This window comes from Portunus trituberculatus, chromosome 14 (assembly GCF_017591435.1).
Source record: "Portunus trituberculatus isolate SZX2019 chromosome 14, ASM1759143v1, whole genome shotgun sequence".
Classification (NCBI taxonomy): Eukaryota; Metazoa; Arthropoda; class Malacostraca; order Decapoda; family Portunidae; genus Portunus; species Portunus trituberculatus.
This window is the reverse complement of record NC_059268.1, coordinates 16,573,364-16,586,683: the sequence shown is the minus strand read 5'-3', so window position 1 is coordinate 16,586,683 and position 13,320 is coordinate 16,573,364. Positions and strand designations below refer to the sequence as shown.

At 40.1% G+C, this 13,320-nt stretch overlaps 1 protein-coding gene and 1 non-coding gene across 2 annotated transcripts; both read right to left on the bottom strand.

Annotated features, from left to right (window-relative positions):
• Positions 1-2,940: 2,940 nt before the first annotated feature.
• On the bottom strand, positions 2,941-3,012 carry Trnaa-cgc. The gene has a single exon. It is a non-coding gene; the product is annotated as a tRNA-Ala (tRNA).
• A 927-nt stretch (positions 3,013-3,939) lies between these two features.
• LOC123503573 (zinc finger protein 142-like) lies at positions 3,940-11,633 on the bottom strand. Its single transcript, XM_045253462.1, is given in 5 exon segments — positions 3,940-6,000; positions 6,002-6,600; positions 6,602-9,932; positions 10,374-10,505; positions 10,950-11,633. Coding segments are annotated over 3 exon segments (4,806 nt in total). The 5' UTR covers positions 9,914-9,932; positions 10,374-10,505; positions 10,950-11,633; the 3' UTR covers positions 3,940-5,105.
• Positions 11,634-13,320: the final 1,687 nt, after the last annotated feature.

The window sequence follows — 13,320 nt, the reverse complement described above, 5'->3', positions numbered from 1 at the left end:
AAGTGGATGTCATTACCTCCGTCTGTGTGTATGTGTAAAGAAAAGGAGGAGGAGGAGGAGGAAGAGAAATTGAGGTGAGAAAAAAAACAAGAAGGAAAGAATTAAAAAAAAATCAAGTAGAAAAAAGAGACATAGTGAAAAAAAGGAAAAAGAATGAGGACGAGAAAAGAGGAATAACAAAAGAACGAAATGAATAAGAAGTAGGAAGAATGTAAAACTAATCAGTAAAAAAAGAAGATTTGACAATAAGATTTATGAATATCATGGTCACTAGTGCCAAGAGTGGATAAGAAAAATCTCTTGTGAAAAGTAAAATGTGAGAGACAGAGGGGAAAAAACTCTAACTTTTGCTTCACGTGTTTTGTCTGCAGAAATAAGCACAGTTAGCCACAAGAAGTAATGTCAAGCAGTCATGCGATTTCCATATCCTTAACCCTTTCAGTACTGGGACGCATTTCTATCTCGAGTTTTGTATGCGATTAGACGATTTTATTTACATTAGGAAGGGTTTATGAAAGCTAGAAGAATAGTGGCCAGAGTCTTCACTATTTTAATCCCCGACATAAGTTTCTGAACTTGTATAAAACTACCATATAGTAAGCAGAATATATATGAAAACGTGTCATGGTACTGAAGAGGTTAAATGGAATAGAAATTGACATATGGACTAATGAACTGCTTTGTGATCAAGAGCGCCATAAAGACTAAAGCTTGAATTGGTGTCTTCGTTTGAGGTATCTCGTTGAATATGACCGCACTTCTTTCCACAGGTAATAGACTGCAATGTGACCAACTGGAAATGCAGGTGTAACTTTGATTTCTAAGAATGTGTCATGCGTTCTGCAGTGATGTCTATGTTACGATATTGGGAAGTAGTTAGATTTGTTGAAATTTTGTGATGTTCCAACAAAAATAAAATAAAAGAATCAAGTCTACTTTTATCATTGTATATGATTTTCTCACGTATTTTTTTTCTTTGTTTTTTTTTTTATGCAGGAGAGGAAACTGGCCAAGGGCAAAAAAAGAAAATAAATAAATAGGCACACTGGGTTGCCAGTTCCCTTAAAGATCATAAGTTATCCAGAAGGGACAAATGTATGTAATCTTCCTCGTCCTCCTCCTTTAGTTAACAGCCTTGCAAGGGGCGTAAAGGTTTGTTGCGTTTGGTTATTGGAGAGAGAGAGAGAGAGAGAGAAGAAAATGGCAGTAGGGTAAGCATAGAGGACAACAACTTTCACTGTGTTAGGAAAAGTTGTTTATAAAAAGATGACAAACACTGTTCTTTAATGCTAACTGTTATATCTCTTTTTGCAGGTTTGTACTCGTCCCTGATCATCACTGTGAGTATGTGATTATTCTCTCTCTCTCTCTCTCTCTCTCTCTCTCTCTCTCTCTCTCTCTCTCTCTCTCTCTCTCTCTCTCTTCATTCAAATGTTTATCTATATCATTGGATCCCAAACTCTTCCTGAGCGAGTACCACTTGGAGGTTCTGTACAGTCCCCGCCTTCCACCTGGTTCCAGAAAAAAGCAAATGAACTAACAACAAGGACCGCAACTAAATTTAATGCGAAGGATGCATCTGTTTCTTTTCAACCAGCTGATCGATGCCAGATTATCTTGTGTAAGACAATGATAATTTCTTTTGAGAAATGAATGAATTTAGTTTGACGAAAAATCGCATATGATCCCTAAAGTGTCATTTTATTACCTGGAAGGACTTCGCGTACCACAGGTTGGGAACCACTGAATTCTATATATTAATTTGTTCATTCGTTTATTTACTTACTTATAGACGGACGTATGTCCGTTATTTTTCATTGGCACTGTGGAATTAATGCTGGTTTTCAAATAGCGTTCATGTTGCTACTGAGTCCTGACAGATCAACAATTATCTGACATCATCGCAGGAAGAATCATTCACGAGTAGCCTACTCGATTTATCATTTCTGTAGCGCTTTGAAGATGGTACACGTGAAAGCCTTTAAATGTCCAAACGTTTAAAGATACGAGCCCATGTCACGTCTCACTGTTTAATAACTACATCCATTGACCAGTGAAAAGTGAGATATTTTTATTAACCATATGGTGTGCAAAGTTTAAAATAGATAGGTCCCTCATCAAAAGAATACGTGCTCTATAAAATCTTATATAGACACACGATCACAGCAATCACTAACTTAATAATGTTCCCATGTATAGACAGTTTTGTATATATATTGCTATGCCTCCAGGGGTGTGGGTATATATATCTAAGATATTAATTTGTGGTGAATTGGAACACTAAAGATCATGGAAACCTCTCTATTTCATTGGATACATAATAACATAAGTGAAAAAGAGGCCACATGCATTTATAATAGTTTCCACTTCGAGGATATGACGCAAGAGAGAGCTCAGTTGCCAAATACAATATTTAGATGCCTTAGGTCTCCTTCCTATCACTGACTCCTCCTATACCACCGTCTTCTGTTCTCCCTCTTCCTCTTCCGGGCCGCTGTTATAGATCGCCGGCGTGTATTGATCAGAATACTACGCACTGTACGCAGATGTTCAGCTATTTGAAGTGGACATCACTCTTTCCTTTCTGCCTCAAGATGCTCCGTGGTGCGTTTTCAAGATTTTCCTTATATTGACTTTCTTTGCTTTGCTTACTTACTTGCTTGCTTCTTTTCGTATCACTATTTGATTAATGAATTGATAATGAAAACCACTGGAATACATAAAGGAAATTGGTGAAGTGTATAAATCAAATTTTCTATTAACTTTGTTACTAACCTGTATCAAGAATAAAGTAACATTCAAGGAAACAACATAAAGAACTTCCTCAATGAAGCCAGTGCCACACAACCATTCATTAATTCCTTTTACTCTATCACATGTTGAGTCTATTTCATTATTCAAAGTCCCGCACCGGAGTTTGTAAGGGAGTGTAAAAATACTTGGAGGTGCCGGGGATTGAACCCGGGACTTCTCACATGCGAAGCGAGCACTCTACCTCTGAGTTACACCCCCTACGAATTCGGTGAACGGATTACGTGGATAGATAACTGATTTTCTTTTATGTATGTGTTTTTATGAAGTTAGTGTGTTAATTAAGTACAAATGAATAAGGATTAATATAGTTGGTCGATAAATAAAAATACCCTCTTCTTCAAACGCCCGCTCCCGATGTCCAACTTAATTCTATTCGGTTTTGCGGTGTTATTTTGAGGAGTGTGCGTTATTTGAGCGGATATAGACAGGGTGTGTTAAGTATAAAGACTAAAGCAATATTTCTCCAAACGCCTCTTCTTTATTAACCCTTCGTTACATTATTATTATCCTTCTTTTCCTTTTTTTTTTTTTCTATCAAATGATTTGGGTAAGAGTGAATAAAGGCAGTCCAATACAGGGGGCTGAAAGACAGACTAGTCAACAATGTTCCTTGCACATACCCAATGCCACTTACATTAAGATAATCCTTAATTTGTTGTTTAACTTCCTTTAACTGAACTAATATACCAACAGCTTTTATACCACTTTATGTTCACTCAGCTTTGATCAGGGTGAAAGGTTGAATGTTATTGAAAGTGTAATGTCTTGGACCCATCATTCCGTGCCTATACTAGTTCATATAAGTGCTTCCAAGTTATTTAATTGGCTGGAAACAAACCAAAAGAAATACTTCAGTAATATATGAAATTAAGTTTTTAAAGACTATAGTGAAAATTTAGGATTCTAATCAAGGTTAAGCTGGAGATGCACAAGGATACTTTCATGACTGTAATTATAATTTAACAAGAATTTTGTGCCATTACTTGGAAAGGCTCCCACACACCTGAGGGGTTCACAAATCATCACTGCAGCCTTCAGAGAGAGAGAGAGAGAGAGAGAGAGAGTATAAATTATTTTTCATAATAAGTTAATACAACAAACTGATGTTTTAAATAAGATATAATGTCATCAAGCCAGTTTATTGATATATTAAATGGCCTCTTGTGGCACTCACATACTAAGCACCTAATTTTTGGGCCAACACAAATCTGAACATTCAAATTACATTACATATTTACATAACACAAGCACTTAATACAGTTGTTTGGCATATTTACATACTGTTACTCTCTTTATGTAATAGATTGATTGTTCTTGCCTGGATGTTGCATTCATCTCAAAAACTATCCTTGGACCTGACAACTGTAATGCTCCCAATGTCTAAAAATGCTGTTTGCACCTCCTTATCAGCAAGTCTTTACCTAGCAAGGATGCCTCTCAGCCAAATAAACTGAAATTGGATTTCCATGATCAACATGGTACTGCTAACAGTGCTGCAGTCTTTGTCAAAAGTTATAGTATGTGGGGGCAGGATACTAATGGAGTTGTAGATGAAGAGAAACACTAAAGTACAATTGGATTGACTGCATGATAGAGGAACGGAAAGAAAAACAACAGTTAAAGGACGATGTGTACAACCAGGGTGTATATTTCTAAACATTTCTACACTATAACTCAACTGCTATTAACAGATGTAGTGGAAATTACTCGGTGGGAGGTTTTAAGGTTCTAGACAGTTTAAAAAGGATTTACCATCATGGAAAAGAAAACTCATAAGAACCAAACTAATCATGTGGCCTTTGAAAGTAGTCCTAATGAGAGATCAGTGCATTTAAGAATACAGAACCTGGTCACTTGAAGGAGTGTTGTCAAAAGCATCAACCTCATACATGTACAGTAGATACAGGAAAAGATATCTTGTGAAAGAAGACACATGAAAGAAAAGATTGAGGGACATTAACAAAGTATTTGTTACAATGAATGTCGTACCTTGAACCTTTCATTAGTTATATTACAAGCCATTTTCCTCTAGATATTTATTCCCTTCAAGGCTCAACAGTTCAAAGCACAAGTTATTGCACTGCCAGTCATGTAAATCAAAATGCAAGACAGAAATTGTGTAACATCATGAGTCCACAAACCAACTCCATTAATCTAAGATTTAGGAAAACTAATATTCCACAAAGATTGTACAGTCAGTCTTGTCAGTTTATAAAGCATTTGTCCACAGATTCTTAAATCAATGGCCTTTCTGCCAACACCAGCAAGTGCCTCTTCTTCCTAAGGTAGTTTTAATTTGGCAATATGAATTCCTCATCCAGGGTAGAGGAATGGTCAGGGAGGAGGGTCGGTGCAGTATCCTCTATGGCGGTGGTTGGGACACCTTCCACTAGCTGATACTGTGTTACTCCCCCAACAGTCTGTTGAAGAACCAACCTTCCATCAACAGTCTGTAGCAGCACCTCTGATCCATTGAGTAGGGTGGCATCTGCAGGGAGGCTGTCCTGGCTACTCTCATTTTGTGAGATGTTTGCTGCTGGATTTACTGTTTCCTCTGCATTCTCTGTTAGAAAACGCTTTAGTGGAGTAGAGTCTTCAACAATAATTTGGATATTTGGACTTGTTGGCTCTTGATGAAGAAGTTGCTGAAGACTGTCATCCACGCTTACCAACACTTGCATTTCTCCTTCCTCTCCTTCTTCAGACTGAATTTCTTTGGTGCTTTCACTAAACCTCTGGGGTGAAGTGTCCTCATCCTCTTCTCGCATAATGACATACTGGAGGCCTCCGTCAGTACTGGCCAGCTGGAGGACAGTTCCATTCCCTTCACCTTCAATTAATTGTTCCTCTGCATTATTTTCTTCCTCTGTATCTTCTGTGGTGGCCAATCCACCTGCCAGCTGCAGAATGACAGCCTCCTGACACTCTGAGGATCCCAGCAAGTGGTCTCTCATATCATCTTCTGTCTGTGTGGCATGGAGGCATCCTGGACACTGCCACACATCGGTATTGATGGTTGCTCCCTCCCCCTTGTCATTTTCGTTGTCACCCATGACGTGAAACCGCAGCAGTCGTGTAAGATCCTGCCAGCTGAGAGATGACACTTGTTCCAGGAAGGAAGCAGTAGCAGTAGCTGGGTCCACTGAGCCAGATGGCAATGACAGCTCTAGACTTGATGAGGGTGAGGCGTGTCTTTACAGCATGGCCCTGAGCCTCCACACCATGTGTGGCATGCTCCAGGAGATGTCGCATGATTGAACTTCTGACCACAAACATCTTGCCACACATCGAGCACCGCCACCGGTTCACAATAACATGAGAAGAGACATCAGGAAGGTCATGTTCACTTTGTATGTGGCGCATAATTTGGTGTCTTGTTGAGGTAGCATGCTGGCAAACCCCACACTCATAGGGCTTTTCTTGAGTGTGTGTTACCATGTGTCTCTCCAATAAAGCTTCACTGCGAAAACTGCGTCCACATTCCTCACACGTCACAGAAGATCCACTAGAATGTGTCGCAACATGACGGATCTGATCCGATTCAAGACTAAACTTGCGGTCACAGACAGGACAGTCATAATGGAGTCCGTGATGCCGGCGAGCAACATGGTTACGTAATAGACCCTCTGACCTGAACATCTTGTGGCATCGGTCCACCTGGCAGATGTGGGGTGTGCTGGTGCTATGGGTCACCAAATGGTTCTTTAACTGGATCTGTTTGGTGAAAAGAACAGCACACATGTGACAAAAATGATTAGATTCAGAATGGTGGACCATCAGGTGATTGAAGAAGAGCTTCATTGGAAGAATATACATGACTGCAAGATGCACAAGGGAATTCTCTTTTATGCTTTAGTTTATGAGCATCAAGATCTTGTTGTTTCTGAAATGTCTTGGAGCAGTAAGAGCACATGAACAATCCATTTGAATGAGTGCGCACTAAGTGGTCATTTAGTGGGCGTTGTCGCTTGAACTGCTTCAGACAAATGTGGCATGTGAAAGCCTTTTCTGATGAATGGGTAATCATGTGGTCATCATAGCGATGCCGCTCCACAAAGGATTTCTCACAAAGGGAGCAATGATACCTAACTACATTCTCACCTCCATGCTCTGATCTGTGGTGTTTTCGATAGTATTCCTGGGTATCACACTCCAAGCCACACTGTTCACACTTCCATCGTTTCTGACACTTCTCCACGTGACTATTGTAAAACCCAATGGACTTAAATTCTCTCTGACACACAGGACATGGTTTGGCCTCCTTGAAGTAATGACTCTTGTAATGTTCTCTCAAGTTACTCTCCATGCCAAATTTTATCTTGCAATCTGTGCACTCAAAAGCTTTTTCATCCATATGCATCCATAAATGCTCTTCCAAAGAGTAAATGTCATTGAATATTTCTTCACAAAAATCACAAGCAGCTTTTTGTTTTTTTGGATTCTTGTTGCCTAATTTTAGAAATTCCTCGTAGTGTCTGTTCTTCATGTGTTTGCGTAACAGAGTTCCTTGTGCATAGGCCTTGTCACATAATCGACACTTGTGGGGCAAGTTACCCTTGTGACTCAACATGTGTGTTCTCAGAAACTTTGTTGTTAACACTTTGTTGCAAATAGGACAGCTCATCTTCTTCGGCAGATCTTTCACACGCTGACCCTTGAGGGGGTTGAGCATATCCATCTCCTCCAGACCTCCCTCCCGTGTTTGCTGAAGGTGAAGAGTCACGTCATTTGTAGGCTCAGCACTTTCTTCCTTCTCCTCCTTCACCTGCACTGAGCCATCAGTTGCAATGACTAGCACCTTTGGTACTGATGCATCTTTCTCATTATCATCATCTTTCTTGTCACTTTTGCTGTCTGCACTTACATCCTTACTCTTTAATGGATTTCTAACTCTTTCAGTGCCTCCAACTGGGTCGCAGTGATGAACAGTTTTAACATGGTATTCTAGGGCCTCTTCTTTCATAAAACCCAGATGACACAGCTTACATGAAAAAGCCCTGTGACTGTTGCGATGAAATCTAAGCATGTCCACACAGGCAAATTTTTCCCCACAGTGTTGACAGAGTAATGTGGCTTCTATGTTGTGAACACATAGATAATGTTCTTCAAGATCCCTCGGGATGCTATAACGAGCGGAACAACTCTGACAACTGTAAAGCTTCATATCAAAGGCCTTGTGTACCCTCACCATGTGCCTGTTTATAGAGCTAAAGCAGGTACTTTTATAGTTGCAATAAGTACAATTGAACTCACAACCATTATGCATTTTCTGATGGTGTAGACGAAAAGCCCTCGCTCCCACTAACTTCTCGTTGCATAAAGGACACACAAACACTCGATTCTGCTTCTCTGGCTCCTGTGCTCTCTGGTTGTTGGTAGTTCTGACCACTCTGGTTTTGCTGGGGACATTAGGATGCACTATCTCCTTATGGTGTTCCAAGGAAGTGCCAAGGACAAACTCCATATCACACAGCTCACAGTACAGAGTTGGATCCTTGTCATGATGATTACGGAGATGGCGCTCTAAAGGACGAAAACTATTGAAAGTGCTGGGACACTCAGGACACTGAGCTGGCTGATGCTTGAGGTGCATGTGGAGGTGGTGTCTGTCACGGCCCCGTGCTGTGGGGAAGTATCGATTACAATCACTACATTTAAAGCTATCCTCATTTTTCTTGCTACCTGTCAAGGAAAGGTTTCCACCATGACATTCTTGGGCATGCTGCCGTGCATCTTCGCGCTCTGGAAAAGTACTGGCACACAACTTGCATCGGTACTTCTTAACACCAATGGCTGGTCTATTGGAGTCCTCACTCTTGATGTCAGTTTCAAAAGTGTCAGTAGCATCACTGGGAGAAGTTTGAGATAGGGCAGCAGAGTCACTGATGGTTGCATGCAAGGTGTCACTGCCATCATGGGAGAGAGTGACTTCCACACTGGGCATTCCTGCCACCAAGTCTTCTTTGATCTCTGTCACTTCAATAAATGGTGTCGCAGAGCATCCGGATTCATTCTTCATCTGAGGCCAAACACTGCTTTGGTCGTCTTGCTCCTGCTGTTGTGTCTGCTGTAATTCATTTTGTTCTTCTGGTTCCAGCTTTATATGATGAGTAGTGTTCATCTCTTCAGCATCTCTACTGCTTCCTTCCTCCTCTTCAGCACTCATTTTGTTGATGGCACTAATTAGATCATCATCTTCCTCCTCCACCTCTTCCTGTCCACCTCTGGTGCTACACCCCAGACTATCCATGCTAGGGATTAGTGAGGATGTGTGGTCAACACCAATCCCCAGAATCTCCTGCACTACTTCATCCAGGTCCAGCCGCTCCTTCTCTCGTGACAGCTCCATGTCTGTCACCTGAATGATACATGTTCTCTCTAATCCTTCTTCCTTTGATTGCTCTACCTTGACAATATCTGGACCGGGCTCAAGTGTTCTTTTCCGTTTTCCTCGATTCCGCTTCTTGCTTCGAGGCTCATCTCCTTCATCCTCAATGTAGAACTCCTTCTCTCCTTTCAGCACTTCAAGGAAAGTGCTGAATTTAGCTGAACGCTGCCTCTTTTCCCGGTGGTTCACCATCAGCGGAGGTGGCTCCCTTCTCTTGGCAGCCCACTGAGTATCCTTTGGTGGCCGGCCTCTGCGTTTCTGGGATGCATTTCTTGTTGCTACTGCTTCTCTATTTTTCTCCTGTGATGTCCATATTGTGTCAGAGCTTGATGGTGCCAACCTCATGTTCTTATACTGACTCTCAAGCTGGTCTTTAATACCTTGCTTCTCTCCTGTGCTCCCAACCACAATGTTTATAGAGCTTGAAGCATCTTCCTCTCCATCCACTTCTTTCCTGGAAGTTTCTTGGATCTTGGTTTGAATGTGGCTGTCCATATCAGTGGTCAGCTTTTGCAGGCGGTCCTTCTCATTAAACAAGTCAAGGCATCGCACACAAATGATGTCTGAGGTGTTGAGTCCCTGCTGCAATGCAGGACCCACCATATCCCTGAGGGGTGTAGCAGTGTGTTCTGTAATTCCATGGTGCAAAAGTATGCAGGGATCACTACTTTCTGGGATGGTGCCACAGACCACACATTTCTTGTTATTCATCTCACTCCCTTCTGTTTCCCTGAAGAGAAAGAAAGACTATTAACTTCAGGTTGGTAAGAGTGAGATAAAGTCAAGTCTAACATTAAAGCAAAGATTCTGAGTTCAGCAAATATTATTTTCCAAAGGAGGAGGGATACTGCAAGGGGCATTACAAATGAAGGCAATGAATACTATATTCAGACAAGCTCTTCAGTTAATTAGTTATAATCTCTGATGAACTTCTCCAATATCATATGGCTATTCCTAAACAAGGTTATTACAAACAAGAAAAATATATGAGAAAAATTATAATATATCCAAAGATTCTGATCTGGGTGCTTAAATTAGGTTTAATACAATTAAGTTAATATAGGAAATATATATGAACATAATACAAATATATGTCTTTCAATGCTTCAATTTCCATGGATCTATAATAGAAACTTCCTAGTTCCAGTTACAAGCTTGTAAAATTTGTTACTTCTGTAAGTGACTTGTGCCAATAGATCTTGTAAGTCTTCAAAGAAAAAATCATAACTTCTGTCTTCAGATGTCCAGGGGTCATTCCAAGCAGCTTAGAGATGTAATCTTTGTCTCCCACATAATGAGGATGCTGGAAAGTAGTGAGGAAGAGATTAGTGAATGTTTTCACTAATCTGTTTGCAACCTTTTGTGGCCCACAGTAAAGAAAATGTACTAGAATATAAAAATCTTATTTTCAAAAAAGATTAAATGTGTTCTCTATATTTATGTAAATAAAAATAATAAGAAAATAAATAATATACATATGCATAATCACTAAGAAATTGAGTAGCTGTCATTTTGGGAGGTAGATCAAGTAAAAGTATATAGAAGATGCAGCAGATTCTTTAACATCAAATGTATAGATTTCTGAAAATACTTAAAAGATACTGTCAGTGAAGACCTGACTATCTTAGAATGGCTTTAGGCCTGACCAGCTATGAGTATACTTAATAATTGTCTCATAATCAATCACTCCCTGGAATACAATTTTGTCTGCATAGAGCACACAACTCATCCCAGATTTATTATGTACCTTGATAATTGGACCATTACCAAAGATAGGGTTGGTCTGCTAAAGAGCCAAGCTACCCTGCAAATAGCGTTGAACTGTGAATGAAAGACCAAACAGGATTAAACATAAGATATATTCCTCAAACAAGCAACATAAACCCAACAAGAGGTTTAGATAAAAAGAATCAATACCACAAGAAGCTAAGTAACCCAATAATTAATGGTACCGTGCCCTGCAAAAATAGTATATAGCCTCTGGACTACGAAATTATCCCTGCTTACCAAGACATAATAAAAACTAATCAATAAACACGGTCGAAACACGAGGCACATTATCTGGACACAAATCAGCCACCGGGGAAGCTAAAAACCCCAATACCTCCGGAAATACAACCTAAATAACGATAAAAAACGCTCGACTGAACACTGAATGATATATAATGGTCAAGATATCATAAGAACAAGCAAACACGAGGCACGTACACACCCACAAACTTACCTGGTTGGCACCCCACATACTAAAAACCAAACCAGTGCATAACCAGACAAGCTGTAGTGACGAAGATAAACCAGCAAGAGAAGTAAGAGCAGTCAAATAAGAGGTATAAGGAAAGAAACCCATTTTTTTATTCCCCGAGCAGAAGTGTCCCCGTCATGAGTAAACAACTTCAGGTGATCATCCCATGGTTCTTCTTCCCTGCCCCACCAATTAATAAATTTGGACCCCTTGAACGTTAACAATCCTCAAGACATACCTCAGTTGTGGAAATACATGCCACTTGTCTTTGAGTTTTGTGATAGATGGCAAGTTATGGAGGATGTTTACTCTGAAAGGAACCGTCCAAGAGCTAAGATGGCGGCGGGATGTCCGGTCGGCGGGAAATACGATTGAGTTATTAGAGGTTCTTTAGCAGCTTCCTCACTTACGTCTGCTTGTAGATTAGCGGCTTGGTTAGTATTTATAAAAGAGAGAGAGAGAGAGAGAGAGAGAGAGAGAGAGAGAGAGAGAGAGAGAGAGAGAGAGATTGTAGAAATACAAGTATAGAATCAAATACAAAAATCAACATTTGGACAAAGATTTATTGAGCTGAATTTTTTTTGTATCTATTTCTTTTAGACATTACAACACTGGTGGCACACAACTGTCCCAGAGAGATCACTACATAGAACGTGATAACCATTTATGTAGTCTTTGACACTTATATTACTAATTTTGTCCATTATGTAACATCACCTTCCCTTACGTCACAATACCATCATAATATATTGTCCTACCGTCTACTCCTTATCATATACGATGTCAATAGTGATGTTAACTTTGATACTTCCTTTTAATCTCTTCAATACCATGACGCGTTTCTATATTCATTTTGTTCACTATCTGGTGATTTTGTACAGGTTCAGAAACTTATGCGGAGATTAAAATAGTGAAGACTGGCCATTAATCTTCCGACCTTCTTAGATCCTTCCTAATGTCAATAAAATTGTCAAATCGTTCACAATTCTCAAGGTAGAACTGTGTTCCAGTATTGCCGAGCCTCAAAATTATACATATCAATGCCATAGGTAAAGTATAGATAAAGAAAATATGTGACTACATCCTCGATACGCCTTCCTTTCGTGACTTTATCTTTAATGTCTCCACTGATTCTCCCACTCGTTCTCTAAATAGCTGCCTGGTATTGTTTGGTGACCGTGACCTTCATCAGCCTTGTCTGAGCACACGGTCCTCCTACACATACAAGAGGAGAGAAACACTCAAACTCACAAAGTGTATCTCATATGCTCCTCCTTATCTTTATCTTTATTTTCGTCCGCGAAATCGCATTGCAGACTGACTATAACCCTATCGGTCGTTACACACATGTGTTCTCTCTCTCTCTCTCTCTCTCTCTCTCTCTCTCTCTCTCTCTCTCTCTCCAGGATGGTTCCGAATACCCTAGTCGCTTGTAGCCTCCCGTCCAATATCAGTCAGGCTAACAATCGGATTTTATAGTCCACCATGCATTCACATGTGGCTGGAGCACGGATTGGTGTTTGTCCAACCCAGGCCCCCTCTCTCTCTCTCTCTCTCTCTCTCTCTCTCTCTCTCTCTCTCTCTCTCTCTCTCATTATCATAATTTTGTTGTTTCACTCAACGTCCTCATTCACTTAATTGTTAACTGGTTTAGATATCCTCTTGTTTCAATTATCTAGTTTAGTTGCTCAGTCTGGTTAGATCAGGGGTTCTCAACCTTTTTAATCTTATGTACCCCTCGAAGTTTTTCAGTATTGATCACGTACCCCTTTCCCACAATGGAGCGTCAGGAAGGGTAAGAATAAATGCATAGTTTATTGACTTAGTTTATTAAGTTTAATTTGTGTTATATAAGTGGAGCAGATAAATTTTTTTA